Source organism: Bombina bombina, chromosome 2 (genome assembly GCF_027579735.1).
Source record: "Bombina bombina isolate aBomBom1 chromosome 2, aBomBom1.pri, whole genome shotgun sequence".
Taxonomy (NCBI): Eukaryota; Metazoa; Chordata; class Amphibia; order Anura; family Bombinatoridae; genus Bombina; species Bombina bombina.
The window spans coordinates 937427567-937451334 of NC_069500.1; the positions used below are offsets into that span (position 1 = coordinate 937427567).

General features: G+C 41.1%; 1 protein-coding gene across 1 annotated transcript in view; it reads right to left on the reverse strand.

Moving 5' to 3' along the window:
• Positions 1–23768, reverse strand: part of SCARB2 (scavenger receptor class B member 2) — a 365930-nt gene that overhangs the window by 26173 nt on the left and 315989 nt on the right. The window contains exon 9 of the mRNA XM_053703403.1: positions 7248–7321. Within this exon, the coding sequence (XP_053559378.1) occupies positions 7248–7321 (74 nt within the window). The remainder of the gene's footprint in view (positions 1–7247; positions 7322–23768) is intronic.

Consider the following 23768-nt stretch of genomic DNA (forward strand, 5'->3'; position numbering starts at 1 on the left):
GGCAAGGGCCTAGTGCGGCAGATTGGGGAGGGCATAGAAACAAAAGCAAAGCTAACGCTTAGCATACCTTAGGCATATGAGACTGAAAGCGGTGTGTAACGTTAATGTAAACCATAGCCAAGTACATTCATAGATTCCACCTGAGTGCAGTATAGTCCAGCGTTCCTTTACATGTATAACATTGGCAAATGGAGTAGTTGCATTATTACAAGCAAACGATCACAAAACAGTCTTATACAACGCTAAAAGCTGAGCCGTCACTCAGCGTCTCACCTGACCGGTTCACAGATTGCTGCTCCTCCAGGCAGTCCCACTGGAATTACTGTGCTGTTTATTCACCTACTCGACGTTGTATGCCCTGTGGGTATCCTTGTGAACAAAGTAATGAAGAAAACAAAATTCACCCAGACCGGTTCCAAAGGTGGTAGATAAAAAACAAAACTTTATTTCAAATGTCCATAAAACAACTCACAGACCACTGGCAAGGAAAACAGAATTTATGCTTACCTGATAAATTACTTTCTCCAACGGTGTGTCCGGTCCACGGCGTCATCCTTACTTGTGGGATATTCTCTTCCCCAACAGGAAATGGCAAAGAGTCCCAGCAAAGCTGGTCACATGATCCCTCCTAGGCTCCGCCCACCCCAGTCATTCGACCGACGGACAGGAGGAAATATATATAGGAGAAACCATATGATACCGTGGTGACTGTAGTTAGAGAAAATAATTCATCAGACCTGATTAAAAAACCAGGGCGGGCCGTGGACCGGACACACCGTTGGAGAAAGTAATTTATCAGGTAAGCATAAATTCTGTTTTCTCCAACATTGGTGTGTCCGGTCCACGGCGTCATCCTTACTTGTGGGAACCAATACCAAAGCTTTAGGACACGGATGAAGGGAGGGAGCAAATCAGGTCACCTAAACGGAAGGCACCACAGCTTGCAAAACCTTTCTCCCAAAAATAGCCTCCGAAGAAGCAAAAGTATCAAATTTGTAAAATTTAAACACCAAAAAACTCTTAACCATCTCCGTGGAGATGTTGCCTGTGCAACGGCAAAGAGAATGACTGGGGTGGGCGGAGCCTAGGAGGGATCATGTGACCAGCTTTGCTGGGACTCTTTGCCATTTCCTGTTGGGGAAGAGAATATCCCACAAGTAAGGATGACGCCGTGGACCGGACACACCAATGTTGGAGAAAACCCGCCATGTTAAAATTAAAAAAATGCTACAACCTCGGCCCTGCTGACGTCACTGACACGTTTCAGGTAAACCCCGTAATCATAGTCAACGTCCAGGTGCCGAGGCTATTTAAAACAATTGGTACAGGTGCATGCATAATGAATCGTAATACTTTCACAATATGAATTGACAATTCCACGACACGTGACTCACTTCATTATACATAATGACCAACATCATCTGTTGCTACGTCTGTCACTGGGTATAATATTACATGGCCACCTACTACATGTAACGAGACATAACTGATGTATTTTATCATATTTACAGCGTGAGTTTCTAAGTGTAATGCTGTCGCGAAATAAACTCTTATTTAGGTCAGCAACATTTACAAAAACATACATAAGTATATTGCAACACTTTACATAAAATGTCAATGCATTAAAGCTATACCACAATTGATTCTCAATTATTCTCAATATGCCAATCGAAAATATTGCAACATTTTACATCAAATGCCAATGCATTAGAGCTATACCACAGTTAATTCTCAATTATTCTCAATATGTCGATCGAAAATAATGCTGTAACGCAACAATTTCTTAGTTTAAAATTATAACATCAGCATTAATTACAGATTGCTACGTCTAGCTTATTATTGTCCTCAAAAATAAAGCTATACTCATTTGTCTGTAACATTCCTTCATTTGAGTCCTTGGATGCATATATATATACACCTTGTATTAGTACAATTATATGAATGTAATGGTGCCTAAAATGCTCACTGAATGACCTGTACGTGCATACAGAGAGCTAGCAACTCAGCAGTTACACTGGTCACTTTATGATGGACCTGTATAAAATCAACATATAGTGGCAGTTATAGGAGTCTAAACACAGCCTAGAACGGAAAACCGGAAAGATTCCAAATCCTTCTTAATACGGCATTTGGTTATATTGCTATACCGCAGTGGATTCTATTAACAACAGTATTAGTACAAAATATTTTATTTTATTTTACGTCTCACTAAATAAAGCGCAGAGAGTGCAACTATACTCATTACTCCTTTCTTCAGTTAAATGCTTGGATGCATATATATATCATTCAAATTAGAAAGTAAACCTGTCTAAATTCATTAATACTTAAAGAGCCGTGTAATAGTCCTGTACGTGCATGCAAAGAAGCAGCATAAGGAGCACTCAGCAGTTGTACAGATATCTTTATAATGGACTGTTAGATAAGAGCTAATAGTGTTGTTTGTACTATCTAGTTACAGCCTGTTCCAATACTATTTCAAAGTGAAAATGAAAAGATTCCAAACCCCATTGTTTTGATACAAATAATGTTGAATTAAATCGAAATCGGCCTACTTCCACATATGTGGAGCCCCTGCAAAAAAATTTTTTTTTTAATATGTATCAGAACAAATAGAGGTAAATATATGTGCTATGGTAAAACAATCTTACATCTCCTTGTGTAAAGCATATGGATAACCTGCTTACAGGATTGATAAGGGAAGTAATCGGGAGAATATTTGATAAAATCGATATTACACGTAATACAGAAACAGATAGAGCAAGTAAGCCTGCTTGATTATAAGAAAAATATGCATTGATGGAAAATGAATTAATGAAAAATGGCTTTAGATTTATTTGTCTAGGGAACAGACTCTACAGCTGTCAGCAGGGCCGAGGTTGTAGCATTTTTTGAATTTTAATATGGCGGGTTTTCCTTGCCAGTGGTCTGTGAGTTGTTTTATGGACATTTAAAAAAAAAATGTTTTGTTTTTTATCTACCACCTTTGGAGCCGGTCTGGGTGAATTTTCTTTTCTTCATTAGATTGGGGAGGGCGGCAGACTGGGGAGCCTAAATAGGAGCGGTGTTCCTTATTCAAATAAAGCAGTGTCTGAAACTTCGATATTACTGCATATCCAGATTTTGCCAGGACGCCCTTTTTAAAAGAGCATTGCGAACATGTAGAGCACACACTCCCACCCCTGCAAGACATGTAGAGCACACACTCCCACCCCTGCAAGACATGTAGAGCACACACTCCCACCCCTGCAAGACATGTAGAGCACACACTCCCACCCCTGCAAGACATGTAGAGCACACACTCCCACCCCTGCAAGACATGTAGAGCACACACTCCCACCCCTGCAAGACATGTAGAGTACACACTCCCACCTCTGCAAGACATGTAGAGCACACACTCCCACCCCTGCAAGACATGTAGAGCACACACTCCCACCCCTGCAAGACATGTAGAGCACACACTCCCACCCCTGCAAGACATGTAGAGCACACACTCCCACCCCTGCAAGACATGTAGAGCACACACTCCCACCCCTGCAAGACATGTAGAGCACACACTCCCACGCCTGCAAGACATGTAGAGCACACACTCCCACCCCTGCAAGACATGTAGAGCACACACTCCCACCCCTGCAAGACATGTAGAGCACACACTCCCACCCCTGCAAGACATGTAGAGCACACACTCCCACCCCTGCAAGACATGTAGAGCACACACTCCCACCCCTGCAAGACATGTAGAGCACACACTCCCACCCCTGCAAGACATGTAGAGCACACACTCCCTAATGAGCTGTGTCTGCAATGAGCTATTCATATTCCGGCCGTAACAGCACTGAAGCTGTATCTCTGTCAGAATCTCACTCACAGCGTTTTCAAGTCAGATCTCTTCTGCTAGTGCTGTGCTGTCTCTTCTTGCAAATAAACAGCCTGCAATACACAGCACAACACAGCACTAGCAGAAGAGATCTGATTTGAAAACGCTGTGAGTGAGATTCTGACAGAGATACAGCTTCAGTGCTGTTACGGATGAATAGCTCATTGCAGACACAGCTCATTTGAATATTTTGTCTGCCGGGGGTGGGAGTGTGTGCTCTACATGTTCGCACTGTCCATCCATTGTCATGCCTCATTGCTCTCTGGACTCGTCGCAACTGCTGGGAACAAGCACAAGCTTTTAAAAGGCTCGGCATAGCTTTCACATGAGCAGTCAGCAGTGATGTCATCAGGAGATCCCATACCACATGTGTATAGCCAGCCCAACAAACATAGCATGAGCGAGTAGGACACTGTGTAACTCTGTAAGTAAAGATCTTAATATGAAGGTATACAGATTCAATTATGGGGTTTAGCAGCTGCTAGGGGGTTCCAAATCTACACAATTGCATATAAAATGAAGAAAAACGACTTAGTATTATAAAATGGCGTATGTGTGTGTGTTTATATATATAACACTCCAAAAAGGAGCTGGAGCACGACAGAGGCGTGTCAAGCCTTCTAGACCAAGGGATAATCTTGAGGAGCAAAGTCACTCGAAGAGTGAGTAGAACAAAGGCAAGTCTCCATATCTCCTCAGAGTATGCAACCGGAGGACCACACCCAAGGAAAAAGAATGCAGAGCATCCCAAACCCCGGTAGAACAAAAACCCCAAGCGAAGCTCGGAGAAGGAGACAACATAGCCTAACGTCCCTGATAGGGAAACAAACTCCCGAATAAGTAAAAACCACACAGCCCTCCCCATAAAGCGGTTAAAACCGCTAAGGAGAAACAGACAAGGCCCAGAAATCTCGACCCGAGGGAAGAGAACCTCAAAAGGAACAAGTCCAAAAAGGACAATACCAAGGAGCCCATAAAAGGCAAGACTGTCATGGCCGGCGGCAAGGAGGCTCAGAGTCCTCCACCTCCCAACCCACGCAGGGAAGGAAACACTCCTCTTTCCGACGAAATAACGGAAAACAGAGTGTGTCACAGCGGAACTTCACGAGTTCTAGTCGACCAGCTGGAGGGGCTAACAAGTACTGAACCAATCCCCCACGCCTCACGGACCCTCACAGAATGATTAGCTGAATAACACAAATAATAATGTGAACACTCGGCGTCTCAACCGGACCAGCCAGGCAGAACAGGCGCCACGTGTCTGAAATAGGCCGCAAGACAGAAGGGTTCAAACCCAATCAGGACCAGCCTGAAAGTCAGGGTCGATACTGTCAAGACCACAAACAGTCATCCCCAGTGATGGGGAATAGACAGAAAAATCTTTTTTTTTTTTTTTTAAACATACGACTAAAATGTCCTCACATCAAACAAACTTCCGTAGAAGTAAACGGTTTGATCAAAAATCGCGAGTATCGATTCCAGAAAAAATTCCCGAAAGGAAATACATAAACATGAGCTCAAATAAAAAAATCATCCTAACCGGATAAAATAAAAACTAAGGCAACCCTTAGGTTATCGCCCAAGAAGAACAGATACACCCGCAGGACCGGGATCATGTTATTTCAGCTCAGGACTAGAAAGGATACTCAATAAACAAGGCTATAAGAAGATTACTTTATATAGCTAATTCTGCAAGCCGTTCGAAGTAGAAGACTGAGAATTCCCGTATCCGTTAAGGATGGGATCCTCCAACAATGCCAGAACGTGCCTCAAAAGGACACGAAGGCATGCCAGTCTATAACAAAATTAACAGCATACCCTTGCCGGAGCAGAAGACGACCCCGACCCTAAAGGTTGACCCCCTGAAGTCTCAGGGACAGTCGTTCCCCCCCGATAGCTGAGCAGGCCATCCCATGCCTAAAGAGCCCCGGTCAACAGAACACGTACAATATCATAAGCATACTTCTGGTAGCTGCAGATGCACCAGCGCCATAATAATGGACATGTGAAAACGTGCCATAACGTCTGGGTGGGGGGGAACAAGCCACCTTCCAGAGAAGGATAAGCAAAAACTCTAAAATGGTATTCTGAACATAACTGAAGGGCATGTATCACCCGGGCCAATTCGTATTCCTCATGAGAAATAGACTCTGAGTCAGAGACGTTAATCTCCCCATTATCAGAATCCTCCATAACTGGGATAATGAATACAAAAAACGGACCAAACAAGAAAAGGCATCTGACACCCACATTGGCTGGGGCACTCACCACTTCCTAGGACCCAACACCAGTGGACCAGAAATGCGGAAATGGAGAGTCCAAATGTGACCACGCCCGGTCACCAGGTGCACGTGCGGTCCAGAAAAAGCATGCTCAATCGTAAAGGGTGCGTCACTTCCAAAGGCCATTATGTTCCTAGCCAAGAGCCCAAGTAACACCACATATAAGCAGGTCGAATCACATAAACATAATTAACCCCCCCCCCCTGTTCAATAACTCCCCACAGGAGATATTAACTCTTGATTCCAAGATACAAAAGGAGCCTCACTGAGACCCCGAGTTATAGTTAGTCCCGCAAGGTGGTAGCCTCTCGGGAAAACATTTGTAATACCAGGCAATCATAAAGAAAGAAAATGAAACGATCTTACCAGAATCTATGCTGTGGAACAGGAACACGGCCCTTCAAGTGTGACAGATAGTATCGTCGCCTCTGCCATGGACTTGACAGAAGAAAGCAGGCAGCAAAACTTGTCAACGCTGATTGCTTGTGGAGCTGTTAATATGAGTCGGGATGGTTTCGCAGAAAGACTCACCCTGCATCTTCGGACTCTAACTTTCATCCATGCTCTCACTGAGAGGCTGACAGGACTACTTAAAACTCCAGTCCCATGCCAAAGAGTACTACCCTCCATAAGAGACTATTGAAAAACTTCTGACACTTCTCTGCCAACTTCCTGGGACGAAAGGCAAAGAATGACTGGGGGATGAGGGAAGTGGGAGAGGTATTTAAGCCTTTGGCTGGGGTGTCTTTGCCTCCTCCTAGTGGCCAGGTTCTGAATTTCCCAAAAGTAATGAATGCAGCTGTGGACTCTTTCCATTTATGAAGAAAATAACCAATACAAACAACCAGAAACTGTATTTGGTAAAGTATAGGCTGTGTAGGAAATATGGGGATTACAATAATGATTATACATGTGGTCACACGTGCCTAGGGTCACAAAAAATTCTATAAGTTTTAGTACTTACTCCCAAATTAAAAGCAACTACTATATGTTAACTGTTTTGGTGAGTCCTATGATTTGTATTTAGTATGATAGGCCATCATTTTATGCCTGTGTATTGCAGACTGCTATGGAGTTTAAGCAACACTTACTTGAAGTTTTCAATCTTTCTGATATATACATTGATCTGTATTCGTTTGGCAGCTTGTATTAATGTCCCAGTGAGCTACAGAATAAAGTAAAAAAAAGAAAAAAATCAGTTAAATACTGAAAATAACAAAAGTCATTATTCATTATGCAAGTGCCCTACACCAGCATATGGAGAACAGATACTAAGCACTTACATATTACTCTAACATTACTTCCCAAGGTTAAGCAAGCTACAGCAATCAATATTTACAGCAGGGATGAACAATATCCCAAAACATCTGGGACGCAGGTCAGTATTTTAGAAGGTTGCATATAAATTTATTGCTATTAATCACACAAATTATTATATATTTACTAAGAATGTCCAGTGGCACCAGTGTTAAGGTTGCCGGGTACCCTCAAGTCTTCTGTCCTCCCCTCCAGAGGACTCGAGTTGTGGTCACCTTGTTTGGTCACCCACTAGAAGTCCTCAGAGTACACATTTTTTATTCCACTTTTTCCTGGGGTAACAAAATCTATGGTACACATTTATAGCTTTATCCAGGGGCCTTAAAAACGCAGGGTTTATTAGTGACATTTCACATAAGAATAGAGTCCCAGGGATTGGTTACCTATTAAAATAGTCTGCCTAATCATAAACAATTGTTAAAATGAGAACTCGTCCATAATTGGTTGATATGACCTGCTCAGAGAGTTTAGTCTGTGAGGATTGGCTACTAGCCATTAACTATAGAAGTATAGCAGGAAGTGTAATATTTTTCTGTTTGTTTGCATGTAGAAATACATGTTTTCGATTAATGATTATTTACAGAGATCTCATGGAAGATCTGAATCCTGCATTATGGACATCATTGAGGTAAAAAACAAATCCTTTTTTGTTTTATAAATAGGATGGAACTTTAAAATGAAGTTAAAATCATAACAAACAATTATGGTACATGAAAAAGAAGGAAGCCCAAAACGGATTTAAAATTAATAACATCAAATGATGACTGTTTAAAATGAGACAATTTTACTGAAATACAGAACACTCAGTTAATATATGACACCAAATTGATAGGTACATTTTAATAAAAACAACAATATAGAAAATATGGGGAATGTAGATGTGTTAACAGAGAAATTCATTATGGTGGAGAGGGATATGGTTGCAACTTAAAGTTTAACTAACAGGATGATGATGATGTATTTGAAACACAATGCCTTATGTATAAGAATAATATGTTTGGTTTGTTTGGATCAATGCATAACATTTGTCTTATGGACACGCCCATTGTGGGTGTTGTTCTTTAATCAATTGTGCATTGGTAGCATAAAGGTTTAAATAGCAGGATAGAGGTAAGGTGTATACATTCCTGAGGAAACGGCCCTTCAGTGCCAAGAAACGCGTTGCATTAGATGGGGATTACCCCCTTGACCACTACTTGTTGTTATTATATTCTATTAATATTTTTATTTTAAAATTTCAAATTTTGTTTTCAGTTTTTTTTAATAAAAATGTTTTTTTACTATAACACAAGTATAGTGGTTTTTACCTTACCTCTCATTGCCCAATATTGGGCTGTTTGTGTATTTATCCTGTTTTTGGACCATATGGTTGGCAACACCTGGAGTGGGTGAGCTGATACGCCCAAACCTAAAATTATCAGTCTGCATCTACCAGCACATAGGTGTGCTATTGGACATTGTTAGCACCCATTTGGCATAATTATCTCCATTGTTCTATCTATTTGGTAGATCTGCACATGTGGTTTCCTTTGTTGTCTTGACTCTCCATTACAGACACACCTGGCGGGGATATCCTGGAGTGGGTGTACTGACACACAATGTTATGTCAGTCTGCTTCTATTAGCACATTGTGGTGCTTATTTTAAATGTGAGTACCAATTTGGCTTGAGTGCATAAGCTTTGGATTTTTTGGTTTGGTGATTCTACACATGAGGCGCCCCTCTCTTTCTTCTATTTTACTCTTTCTCAGGGTAGTTACTTATTACTGTGTGGTGACAGCAGGGAGCTTTATAAAGAAAAAGGTAGAAATAGGTAATAAACAATGTCCACCTGCCATTATCAGCTGCACTTCTACATTTTATTGTACAGTTTTATGTAACTAACAAATAACCAGACTGACAATGAGAGATATAAATTATGTTTCTAGCTAGGTAGATAATCCTTTTATTTGGGATGACTGACAGGCCCTTCTTTCGCACAACCAAGGAGGCGACAATACACATCATTAGATGCAAAGTTGGGCAAACAGGTTCTCAAATTGACAACCTTGTCCAAACCAGCTATGTACAGCTCAACAATGAAAGCTTAATTTTTTACTTTTTTGTCCCTTTAAATATTAGGGAATATAATAAAGCTGTTAATTACTTGTTACAATATCTCTCGCTGATTTTATTTTAGATTAAACAATACATTAAAGATCGGTAATCCTAATAACCTGAAAGCAAAATCCACATCAACACACAACAATTTAAATGTCTGCGTCTCTAAAACATCTTTCCACTAAAAAATATATCAATAATATAGTTTAGTAATAGAATTTCCTTTTGTTAATTATTCTAGATGCTCATTCTAAAAAGTATTTATACTCATTCAAGAAAATTCAAGGGTCCATATCTATCATGCATAATATAAGAAAAATCTTGGAAATTATAATTTCTGTGTATTTAAAAAACTTTTTGATCCATATATAACAAGTTATTTGTGTTTATAACATAAATTATGCTTACCTGATAATTTCCTTTTCTTCTGATGGAAAGAGTCCACAGCTGCATTCATTACTTTTGGGAATAAATAACCTGGCCACCAGGAGGAGGCAAAGACACCCCAGCCAAAGGCTTAACTACTCCTCCCACTCCCCTCATCCCCCAGTCATTCTGCCGAGGAACAGTAGAAGAAATATCAGGGTGAAAAGGTGCCAGAAGAATATAAGGACGTCCCACAGAAAAGGAAATGATCAGGTAAGCATAATTTATGTTTTTCTTCTTAAATGGAAAGAGTCCACAGCTGCATTCATTACTTTTGGGAAACAATACCCAAGCTATAGAGGACACTGAATGCCAAGACGGGAGGGTACAAAAGACGGCCCATACTGAGAGCAACAGGCCTGAAACTCTACTCAAATAAATAATCCCGCTCGTCCGAAGCCGAGAAAAAATTTCAAAGGAAAAGCCCCAGTGACACTGACTCGCAGCCAGTCCAGAGCCAAACTAGAGACCGCAAAATGGACTCGACTGAGCCAACAGTCTCTTGGAGGAGACATCGTCGCCCAAAAGACGGTCCCACTCACCCCTCACAAATGAAGGGTAAAGCAGCCGAAATCCCCAAGGGGAACAAGGCAAAGGAGGACCGAGGAAACCGAAAGGCCCCTCAATACAAAAGCAGCACCTCCAAGAGTGGGCCTAGCACACAGAGACCCAAATTAACCCAAACAGGGAAGGAGGCCACGCCTATACCAGGCAAAACCCGGGATAAAACGGGGCACAGAGACCAAGACATCTTCCCAACATCCTGCAAGCAAGGAACGTAACTAAAGAGAGGCAAAATCCTCCCAGCGCCTGCCCTAGAATACCCAAGTATTAGACCGCACAAAACGGCCCCCGACAGAGGGCACACTCTAGGCAACCTAAGCCACCGGACCTACTCACAGGTCCCTAAAAAGGGGAACACAAAGCCTCCATTGAGGCTCCCTGAGAAGGAGAGAATACCCTCAGAACCCAAAAGGAAGAGGAAACCGTCTCCTGTCAAAGGAGCAAGGAGAAAAGAAAAACCATCTCCTAGCAGACTGCGCTATCAGAATAGACTCAGCAAGCTTACACATCCCAAAGGATACTGTGACCCATAAACCGCTCGGGCATCCTGACCTTCAGACCCAGCTAGGCCACCAATATAAGGGAACAAAAATCCAGAAACGAGCATAAAGATGGTAGAGCCATCCCCCAGAGTACAAGTACAAACCTACTCTGAAACCAGACAAGGCCATAGACCTAAGGATCTATCAAACAGGCCCCACGGTCTAACAGGAAACCAGCAAGGTTCCAGGTGGAACCAAGTCCACCTTCCACTTCCCGACCAGGAGAAGCCCCAAGCAAGGACTCTGTCTCCCTAAGAAGAGAATATCCCCTAAAGAAAAAGGGAAGAGGCCGGAAGGGCAATAACCGTCTTTAAGGCCCGAAGCCACTGGCTAAACGGGAAGAAAAAATCCCCCGCAAATGTCCTAGAGAGAACCCCCTCACAAGTAGCTCTCCCAACAGAGGCACAGCCAACCCATTCGCCTGCAGAGAAACCACGGATACACTGGTAAAATAACAGGGGAATGCAACCCTAAGGCGCACCATAAACTGGAATCCAGTTCTAACAGCTGGGTAGAAACCCACATTCTTGAGGCGCAAGCTACGCAACTAACCCCAGATGACATGGGTCTGTGGCAAGGAGTAATAAATACTCAGAGAAACCGAGCCAACCCTGACCTGGTCCATTAGATGGAGCAAGGACATAGCTCCATTTCCCACCATCGTGGACCATCCCGACCAGCCCTGAGATCCAAAACAACCCAAAACTGGGACAGGAGCGAAGCCCCAGAAAGAGGAAGACTCAGGAGAGAAACAGGTCCAGGAACCTAATAGTGCAGGCAACTATACCCTGGAACTAAACACCCCAACTGGCCAAAAAAACAGACAAAGGGAATGGAGAATATACAGAGAATCCGGACAACGAAGAGAACTCAAAAGCCCCGGCCAAAGTAAGGAACTACCCTTAGATAAAGTCCAACTCTCCAAGGAACAAGGCTACAAGTCAAATGAAGGGACTTCACAAGGCCTCAGTACAACAGAAGGGATACCTCGAGTTCCCAAAACCATAGTCTCTCCATTACCTCCACACAGACAGAGGACACATGGGAGAGAAAGGAGCTAAACCTTCCCAGCTCCGGGATACCCCGAGCTAAGCAAGTCCCTACAGGGATCAACCAACGTCCAGAACACAGATCCCCAAAAGGAGATCCAACCACCTGGAGACAATGGAAGAAGACCCAAAGGTCTCATAACTCAGACAGACCGTACGCGGCCCAGAGTAAGAATCATATCTAGATACACTAGAAACAGCTTACATGCACCCCCTTAAGGTGCCAAAATCTGCAACAGGTTTCAAAATAGAAAACATTCCGCATGATGTACAGCTATCCTACAAGCTGTTGGATAAAGTCAAAATAGGACCATCCAGAATCCTAAAAATGAAGGCCAAACCACTCAACCAGTGGTAACGGGGCACTACGCCTGCCAGTCCTCCCCCACATAGAAGAGGAAACTCTAGGTCCTGATGACATCAGATGTCAGAGTGACACAGCAGAACCCTCCCCTGCCCGGTCATCTATGACTGAAGGCTATAAGGACTGAAACAATCCTTTCCTGCCTCGCGAATACACAGGTCCACTCGAATGCTTAGTTGAACATAAAAAAACAGTGATAACTTGAGCACTCAGCGCTACTACCGAACCAGTCCAGCAGAAACAGCGCCACGTGTCTGAACAGCCACAAAACCGAACAAACCCGACAGGACCAGCCTGTACTCAGGGTCCTAACCGGCAAGCTGCATAAATTCTCCCACATAGGTGAAAAACAGAAAACAGACATTATTAAACATAGGACTAACGTGTCCAAAAAACTTCCGGAGCAGTAACAAAGAGTATTGATCCCAGATGGTTCCCGAAGGAAACAAACACAAATAAAACACATTCCATAAGATATAAAATATAAGGCAACCCGAAGGTTAAAGCCCAAAAGACACAGGCCTACCCACAGGACCAGCCAAACGGAGCCCTATCTTTCAAAAAAACTGGGAAAGATCTCAAACAAATGACAAACAGAAGATAACCCCCCATGTCTAATTAGGTGCACCATTCAAATTATCAGACTGAAATTCCCTATATCTGTTAAGAATAGGGTCATTCAATAACTGAAAAAGATGTCTAAGCAACACGCTAAGGCACGCAATCCTGTAACGAAAGGTACAAGCGGAACTGTAGAGGCCCACCCAAAGGCGGAAGACCCGGGACAATAGGGCACGAGCACAATCTCAAATAAACGTCCGGACTCTGCAGACGGACCATCACTAACATTATCTGGAAGTGAAATCGTGCTGCAGCCTCCGGGGGGAACACGCCACCCCGCATGGAGGAACCATAAACTAGGTTACCCACATGTGTAGAAGTATGAATTGTTAGTGAATTGGCTCAGCAGGCCCCTGATTCCCCGAGCCCGAGGAACCAGGCGCTCTAATATGGCATACGGAACAAAACTGGTCGACATGTGTCAACGAGGCCAATCCGGAGTCATCACAGGACACAGAATCTGAAATCAAAATAGTCTCGGTATCAGAATCCTCTGTAACTGAATCTGAAATTAGCACAGTCTCAGCATCAAAATCCTCCATAACTGGATAGAGGAAATATCAATATGGACTAAAGTATTAAAACAAAAACAGCAACTGACACCAACAATGGCTGGGGCACTCACCACCTCCTATGACCAGACCCCTGCGGACTAGAATATTCCCTTCGCCACACAGTCAGGAATGCAGAAATGGATAACGTAACGTAACCAAGCCCGAACACAAGGTGAACCATACAGTCCAAAAAAGCACGCCAAACCAAAAGGCCGCGTCACTTCCAAAGGACTAAAAGTTCCAACCACGAGCCCATAAACATCACACATAAGCAGGTTGAATCACATAAACATTATTATAAACCCCCCTGTTCAAAAAACCCCCTCAGGAGATATTAACCCTTGATTCCAAGATACTAACAGAGACTCACTGAGACCCATATGTCATATAGTTAGACCCGCAAGGTGTTGTAGCCTCTCGGGAAAAACATTCACATTACAGTACATTGACGATAAAGTAAAATTAAACGATCTTACCGGAATCTACGCCATGGAACAGGAATGCGGCCTTTCAAGTGTGACGAATAGTGGCATCGCCTCCGCCATGGACTTGAGAGAAGAAAGCAGGCAGCGGAGCAAAGTTCGACAACGCCGATTGCTTGAGGAGCTGTTAATATGAGTCGAGATGGTTTCGCAGAGAGACTCTCCCTGCATCTCCGGACTCTAACTTTCATCCAAGCCCTCACTGAGAGACTGACAGGACTACTTAAAACTCCTGCCCCATGCTTAAGAGTACTACCTTCCATAAGAGACAAAAAACAAAAATTAAAAATTCTGACACTTCTCGGCTAACCTCCTGGGACAAAAGGCAAAGAATGACTGGGGGATGAGGGGAGTGGGAGGAGTATTTAAGCCTTTGGCTAGGGTGTCTTGGCCTCCTCCTGGTGGCCAGGTTCTTTATTCCCAAAAATAATGAATGCAGCTGTGGAGTCTTTCCATTTAAAGGGACAGTCTAGGCCAAAATAAACTTTCATGATTCAGATAGAGCATGTAATTTGAAACAATTTTCCAATTTACTTTTATCACCAATTTTGCTTTGTTCTCTTGGTATTCTTAGTTGAAAGCTTAACCTAGGAGGTTCATATGCTAATTTCTTAGACCTTGAAGCCCACCTCTTTCAGATTGCATTTTAACAGTTTTTCACCACTAGAGGGTGTTAGTTCACGTATTTCATATAGATAACACTGTGCTCATGCACGAGAAGTTATCTGGGAGCAGGCACTGATTGGCTAGACTGCAAGTCTGTCAAAAGAACTGAAAAAAGGGGCAGTTTGCAGAGGCTTAAATACAAGATAATCACAGAGGTTAAACGTATATTATTATAACTGTGTTGGTTATGCAAAACTGGGAAATGGGAAATGGGTAATAAAGGGATTATCTATCTTTTAAAACAATAAAATTCTGGTGTAGACTGTCCCTTTAACAATGTTCTACATTGTGGAAGCGATGCTGCCATCTAGTGCTCAAAGTGTAGAACATTGTTAAAAAGGCATTCTTTGAAAAGTTTTGCTACATGGTGCTCCAGACACCTGCATACTCCTGAGCATATCTAGATATGCTCTTAAATAACAGATACCAAGAGAATAAAGTAAACTGTAAAATGTACACATTTTATTTCCCTTAAAAAAGTGAAGATGATTTAATATATTTTATGATGCTGTTCAGACACTAGACTCTTCATTTCAATGAACCCAAATATTAGTAAACTGTTCTATTTCCTGCAGATGTTATAACTTTACAGTTGTTTACAAGAACACTAACAATCATCACGACACACAGGCAAACTGCCTCACAAAAGTACAGAAATATATGTGAAGGGGAAATATATATATATATATTAACACTAAAAAAAACTATATCACGTGCCAGGCTTTAGCTTCCTGGCTTCTTATTTTCCCCTGAAACAATGCGCTACTAGAGAGTGTGAGCTAAATACACATAATTAGCATATAGAACACTGAGCAAAATACCCCATTCATGTATTAATATGATCTACTTACTTTTTTTAACCCTTAAGAAATTTGATCAGACTTGAAGGTTTCAACTTGCTGTCAAACTCTGAAGCCTAAATGATTTAGATTCCTATTTGCATTTGTAACATTGTGATTAGTATTATCTGTTGTGTTGCTATAGAATAACATAGCAACCAACTCTAAATATTTTAAAAACGACAGCAATTATTTATCAATAGCAAAGCACCACCCATTTTCCTTATTTAGAGGAGTCAATTTGGGCTTGAGTTTGCAGTCAACAAGGCTAGCATTATTAATGCATTATTTTGCAGTTGTTATCAACTAAAGACAATTATGTAAATATATGTAGCAGGGTTAGCCCTGTGACATCAGCTCAGAGGCAGACATTTTCTTCACTTTCTACGATTAGATTTTTTAGTGAAACATTTCTGCACGTCACTTTGAAATTAAAATGTAACCAGTTTAATTGCACTGTGATGATTATTTGGAGAATAAAGCAATTATTTAAGTTTTATAATGTATTGCAGCAACTGAAAATTGCATTGCAGATTAGCTGCAGAAAAAAAATGCTAAGTTTTTATAATGTCCCATAAATAACATCAGATAATTATAAGGTAATTATAATGTAGTAATAAAAAGCTGCATTGCTCATAAGAATGTCACAGCTTTACAGAGTGGGAAAGGCTAGGGGGCGGGGTTGATAAATCCCTGTGAGCCAGTCATCAATGCCACTTTGCACCGCTGCTCCATATTTGACTGTACTCTTCAAACAGCTGTGGCTGCATTGTGTTAAGGAAAACTTACACAATGCAGCCAGAGCACAGCAGTTTGAAAAGAAAAGTTTGATGTGGCCCAGCACTGCAAAATTAATTCCCACAAAGGTTTATGCATATGTCCTCTTCTTTCTGCAGACCTGCTGCATTCTCTGTGATAACATCTCAGATCACAGCATGTTCTGCCTTGGGGGACATCAGCAGGGTGCATTTTAGGTTCTGTGAATTCACGATTTCAGAACTAAATTACATGAAAAGGGGGTAAATAAATAATGAACGTATACTACAAAATTATTTCATCACACATAAAAATTTTTTTGTAAACATCTTATGGTGTTTACTGTCTTTTTAACCTCTAGGCTCCAAGGCCCTCCCACATTAAAACTTAACCTCAACCAACCCGAGAGCCCCAGTTTAAATACTCTTTAACTGCATTTAATCCCTACACCCCCTGTGCAAATACACCTGGATTCAGATAATTTAATGGTAGTAGCTTAAAAATGATCTGATCACTAAAAAGGAGCGGCTACACAAAAAGTTAACACATCTCACTCAGTACAGCAACACATTACATCAGTATCTCCCTGCTAATTGGCTCAGTGGCCGTGTCTTCCTCAAAAGATGTAGACATCAATCAACATATATGCCCTGTTTGATATTGGAAAAGTCCATCAATATCCTCTTTGTAGTAATGTTAGAGAATAGACCAGAGCCTTTGTGCCTGGTCTGGAATCATTGTCACAATTCCACTTCATATTAACTTGTTTTAAGAACACTGCAAATTATTTCAAATGAAAGGAGTATATAATTCAAAGTAAACCCAGCCGGTTACTCAGAACAATCATTCTATTTGTGGGGAATCATAACTAGTAATTATCTTCCCCAGTCAGTGTCTCAAACACTTTTATCTGCATGTTCCATTTTAACAAAATTATATATAATTTATTAATATAATCATAATGGTCACTTTGCCTGGGAGATATATTGTTATTAGTTTCAGATGAAGATCTGCCTTGGCTTTTTCACTGTCTAATAAAGGACATTGTGTTTCCTCCAGTTTCTTAAAGGGGCATTCATCTGTTGAGTACAACTACAATAGAATGGTTACTACTAATCATGCTATTGTTTTCCACCTGTGCATGCAGATGTCTTCAAGGTCGTTCTGTTATTTTAACCCCGCTCTGCATCTTCACACTGGGTGCCGCCATTCTAAGCTGTGCAAAAAAACAGCAATAATGTAAGACTTCCATTTTCTATTATGTGAGGTAAACTGAAGTGCTAGATACAGCTGTTGAGAAGCCAGATCAGTGAAAGTGCACTGCTTCTGTCCCAGGATGCAGTAATACAATTGCTACAAGATGGCGGCGCCCAGTATAAAATACAGAGCTTTAGCTACTGGATTCTGTAATGAGTTTAAATAAGAGAACGGCTTTAAATAGAGCTGCAGGTACAGGAGGAAATAGTATGGTGAGTAGTAACCCTACCACTAAAGTTGTACACAGCACTTTAATGTCCCTTTAATTTAGGGCTTTGCCAATACATTCTCTTTAAAAAAAACTATTTATTTTTACCTGGTAGTCCACAAGAATCCTTACTTGAGGGAATTCATCTCCTGGCCACCAGAAGGAGACAAATATACCCCACAACAAAGTTTTAAAGTGATACTAAACGCACATTTTTTTCTTTCATGATTCAGATAAAGCATAACATTTTAAGCAACTTTCTAATTTACTCTTATTATCAATTTTTCTTTGTTCTCTTGCTATCTTTATTTAAAAAGCAGGGATGTAAATCTTAGCAGCCAACCCATTTTAGGTTCAGCACCATGAATAGTGCTTGCTTATTGGTGGCTGACATTTAGCCACCAATAAGCAAGCATCCAGGTTCTCAACCAAAAATGGGCCGGCTCCTATGCATCACATTCCTTTTTTTTAAATAAAGATAGCAAGAGAACGAAGAAAAATTGATAATGGGAGTAAATTAGAAAGTTGCTTAAAATTGCATGCTCTATCTGAATCATGAAAGAAAAAAATTAGGTTTAGTGTCCCTTTAAGTATTCCCTCCTGTTTCCCTTTCCCTTCAAGTAGTACTGATAGCCAAGAATAGGAGGAAGAAGAAATAAAGATAGTAGGATAAAGAGGTGCAAACTAGAAATGCCTACAACTAGTAAATAAAAATGGTCAGGATTGTGGACTACCACCATCAAGAAAGAAAGCAATTTATCAAGTAAGAATACATTTTTTTTTCTTTCTTTTCTTTCTAAGGTAGTGATAGTCCACGAGAATCCTTACTTGTGGGAACTAATATCCAAGCTGTGGAGTCCCCAAAAGAAAATGGGTAGGGAACAGGGTCGGCTCCAAGGGGGGGCATTGGGGGGCAATGCCCACCCAAATCGTATGCTGTGCCCCCCAGGGCAAAAATAAAAGTGATTTAATTATTTTTTTTTTTTACATTTTAAAAGTGACGGGTCCTCCAGGGTCCCAAATGTCGCATAAACCATTTGCGGCCACTGGAACCTGAAGATCCGCCACTTAGGAGGGCCCAGCTAATCTCTTTATTCTCCTCATCCATAAAGTTGCATTTCCCTGCTGGTGCTCTCACAGTTAACCTAAGGCTTGCAATGCCCCTCCTCCTGCTAGCCCACTTACTAAGGAGCTGAAGTGAGATGATGACATCATCAGACCTCTGCAGGAAGTGCTGGGAGAAGCTAACAATGCGTGAAATAGCCTTATGTTTATGATTTACATGTTTCAAAACATCTCCTATTTGTCCCCAAGGTTGTTTTATTATATATATATATATATATATATATACACACATACATACATACACACAATACACACACTGTGTGTGTATATATATATTGTTTGTGTGTGTATATATATATATATATATATATATATATGTGTGTGTGTGTGTATATACATATATACTGTGTGTATGTGTGTGTGTATATATATATATATATATATATATATATATATATACTCCTCCTGTAAGTAAATCCGTCCTCCTGGGTCAACTGCCTGGGTGCTAGCATGAAAAGGTATATCTCAGTAAATGAAAGCGCTCTCAGGACTTCTCAATAGTGGGTAAAAAAAAACAGTGTTTATTAACGTTTCGGGGTTCACACAGACCCATTCATCTGATGAAGGGGTCTGTGTGAACCCCGAAACGTTAATAAACACTGTTTTTTTTACCCACTATTGAGAAGTCCTGAGAGTGCTTTCATTTACTGAGATATACCTTTCGTGTGTGTGTATATGTATGTGTATATATATATATATGTGTGTGTGTGTGTATATGTATGTGTATATATATATATATGTGTGTGTGTGTATACATACTGTATATACTGTGTGTGTGCTGATAAATATCATTAATAATATCTGTACAAGTAATGTACTGCTTGGCACTCAAACTTATTGTCACATAAAAGCTTATTTGATGATTAGTAGGGTCATTGGTAGAGCTACACATGCAAACAGTGTCCACTGGCTGTGTCATATGTGGGAGACATTCCTGAGATATGACAAATGTAACCCCTGCACTGCCATAAATCTGGTAAATGTAACTGCTGCAGCACTGCCATACATCTTATAAATGTAACCCCTATACTCCTTGAGATATGACACATGTAACCGCTGCACTTCCAGAAATATAAACAAATCTAACTCCTGCACAGCCAGAGATCTGATAAATGTAACCCCTGGACTGCCACAGTAGGTCTGCTCTTGTTTTAACTCTCATACATGCTTTTTAAATGCGTGCCCCCTCGTGAAAAAAAAATGCCCCCCCATTTCATTTGTTCTGGAGCCGACCCTGGTAGGGAAGAAGGAAAGGCAGGCACCTATTTACCAGGTACCACTGCCTGAAGCACCTTCTTTCCAAAAGATGCCTCCCCTGAGACAAACACATCAAAATGATAAAGTATTGGAAAGTATGCAAACAGCACCAAGCTGCAAACTTGCAATTGCGCTCTACTGAAAACTCCTTCTTGAAACCAAAGTAGACACAGAATGAGTTCAACTCCATTATTAACCCCTTCCCCGCATGCTTGATTTCTTGGGGTCACACGTGACTCAGATCTTGCTTTCATTCCTCACATCCAGTCCTTGGCTAAAGCCTGCCGATTTGACCTTAAAAACATCTCTAAAATTAGAGATTTCCTTACACAAGACACAACTAAGATTTTAATCCACTCTCTTATCCTTTCCCCCCTTGACTACTGCAACTCCATCATTTCTTGTCTCCCTAGCTGCCGTCTAGCATGTTTAAATCCATAATGAATGCCTCTGCCAGGCTTATCTTCCTTACACGTCGCTCTTCATCTGCTGCACCTCTCTGCCAATCCCTTCACTGGTTTCCTCTTGCCTAAAGGATTAAACACACAATTCTGACTCTGGCATACAAAGCCCTTAACTGTACTGCTCCCCCCCCCCATATCAAAGACCTTGTCTCCAGATACTCTCCCTCCCGTCCCCTTTGCTCTGCTCATGACCTCTTACTCCCCTTCTCCTTTGTTACCTCCTCAAATTCTTTTTACAGGACTTTTCCAGACTGGCTCCCATCTTGTGGAACTCTCTGCCTCGCTCCACAAAACTCTCCCCTAGTTTTGAAAGCTTCAAGCGCTCCCTAAAGACTCTACTGTTCAGGGATGCATACAATCTACACTAACCTTTCCTAACCCACTTAGCATGTAAGCCTATGAGCCCAGCTGTTTATAGATCATCTTCATAAGAGCTAACTGCAACAGAGCAACTTTCGGCAGGGCCCTCTACTCATTTGATCCCTATAAATGTTATCTTGTATACCGCCTATGTTTATAGCGCTGCAGAATCTGTTGGCTCTCTACAAATACCTTATAATAAATAAATAAATGAGCTTAAATATGTAAAGGAGATGACTGTTCCGCCTCCAAATAAGCTACAAGAATCAAACTCTTCAATTAAGAAGCAAAGGTAGCAGACCAAAATTCTTAATAGCCCTTAATTAAAAATTTCAACACCCTGGCTAATTCAAGATCTATAATAATCTCCCCGTAAAAGATTTTGGGATAGGACGCAAGGTAAGACCACACATTCCTGGTTAATTTTTACTAGGAAAACACTTTAGGTAGGAAACCACACACATTTTGCAAAATGCATTGTGTTAATGAAACACTATATACTGAAGAACGCAGGAGAGAGTCGAAGATTTACAAACTCTCATAGCCGAAGAAAATTGCTAACAAAACTTTCTAAGACAGAGACTGAAAAAATAATAAATGCATAGGATAAAAAGAAAAGACATTGTAAGCCTCTTGGAACCGGATTCAAACTTCATAGAGGAAAGACAGGTCTGATTCTAACCAGAGCCTGAATAAATACCTGGATAACTGTAAGAAGAGCAAAACTTCCTGCGTGACAAAACAAAGTGCTAAAATTTGACCCTTTAGAGGGCTGACTTATAGACCCTGCCACGCTTCCTCAATCAAAATAAACTTTCCAAATTTTCTGGAAAACCTTCCAATAACAGTCATACGAGTCTCAATCATTCGCGATAACAGATTAAGAAGAAACACACTCTAAGGACACAACTATACGTTCATCCCCAAACAGACACACCAGATCTGCAAACCAACTTCTGCAGGCAAGAGGGAGCTATTAGAATTGCAAAAGGTACCGCGTCTGAAGCTGCTATCATAGGACCCACTACTTCCATACATTGTGCTACAGATGGAAAATGAGCCATTTGTAGAAAAAGACAGACAGTCTCAAGTTTGGTTTTGCGAAGTTCTGTGAAAAATAAGAGCATTTAAACCGGGTCTATTATCTCACCCAGAAAGACCACCCTTGTGGCTGGTGATACATTTTTGGGGACATTGATTTCCCATCCATGTTCCTGAAAGAAATATACCATTTTGCGGGTAAGAGCAGTAGCCAGAGAAAAAGATGGAGCTTGGGCCAAGATATCGTCCAAATAAGGAGCAACATAGATTCCCTGCGCTCTGATCACTGCAAAGAGAGCCTCTAAAACCTTTGTGAAGATGCGAGGGGCAGTGGCCAGATCAAAGGGAAAGGACAAAAATTGGTAATTCTTCTTGAAAAAAGCAAACCTTAGAAACTGGAAATGATCCTTGTGAATTGGAATATGCAGATATGCATAGTTTAAATCCAGAGTTATAAATTGACCCTCCTGAATTGGAGGCAAGATGGTACAGATCGTTTTCATTTTGAAAGAGGGTACCAGAACAAATTCTTTCAGAGTTGTTAAGTCCAGAATAGGACGATAATTGTCTTCCTTCTTTGGGACAATTAAGAGGTTGGAGTAGAAACCCTGACCCTGTTGAGATATTGGAACAGATTGGATCACTTCCATATCCTCCAAGTCTTTAACACATTGAAGAAAGGCAGCAGCCTTTAAAGGCTCCTAAGGAAAGTGAGTCAGATGAAACCGCTCCTATGGAGGTCTGATGTTCATGCAGATATCTGATTTAAGTTAGGCTTTTGAGTCTGTTTGTTTTTAGACCAAGAAGATCCTGGTTGGAGAGAACTTTTGATCTCTAGTGGAGTGAAATGACCAAAAAATATTTGTTTCCTTAGACTTCTTGTCCTGCGGAAGAAAAACTCCAGAGACAGTTTTGATAATAGAATCTAATTCTGATCCAAAAAGCATCTACCCTTCAAAAGTTACTGATAATAGCCTACTCTTAGAAACCATGTAAGCTGAACAAGTAAAGCTCTCCTTAAGAAAACATAAATGGACATATTTTTTACATTAATTTTGATGATGTCAAAGACTGCATCACAAATAAAATCCTTAGCCATTTTAAGGACTTTAATGCAGTTGGTAATATCCTCAGAAGATTGATCAGAATCCATCTGAGAAAGAGAATCACACAAGAAGGATGCCGCAGCGGCCACACGGGTGATTGAGGCTGTAGGTCTAAGCTGAAGAGCCGATTGGGTGAATAATTTCCTAGCCAAGGACTCAGATTCATGATCCCTAAATGAAGAACGATCCTCCATAGGAATAGCAGTGTCTAAGTAAGGAGGAAATAACTCCATCAACCTTAGAAACTACTTTCCAGGCTGTTAAAGTGGATACAGTTTTTTTTAACCTGTTTGAAGGTGCAAAAGGAAATACTGGTTTCTTCCATTCTTTGGCTATATAGTATGTAACCAAGTCTGCTCATTCAAAAGCCTTAGGCACTTTAGGGGGAGCTTTAAAAACTTGATTCAATTTATTTACAGGTTTGGGATCCTATGGATTTAGTTCTGATAGTTTCAAGGTATTCAAAACTTCCTGAAGTAGGAAGCGGATGTAGTCTACTTTAAAGCTAACGTGGA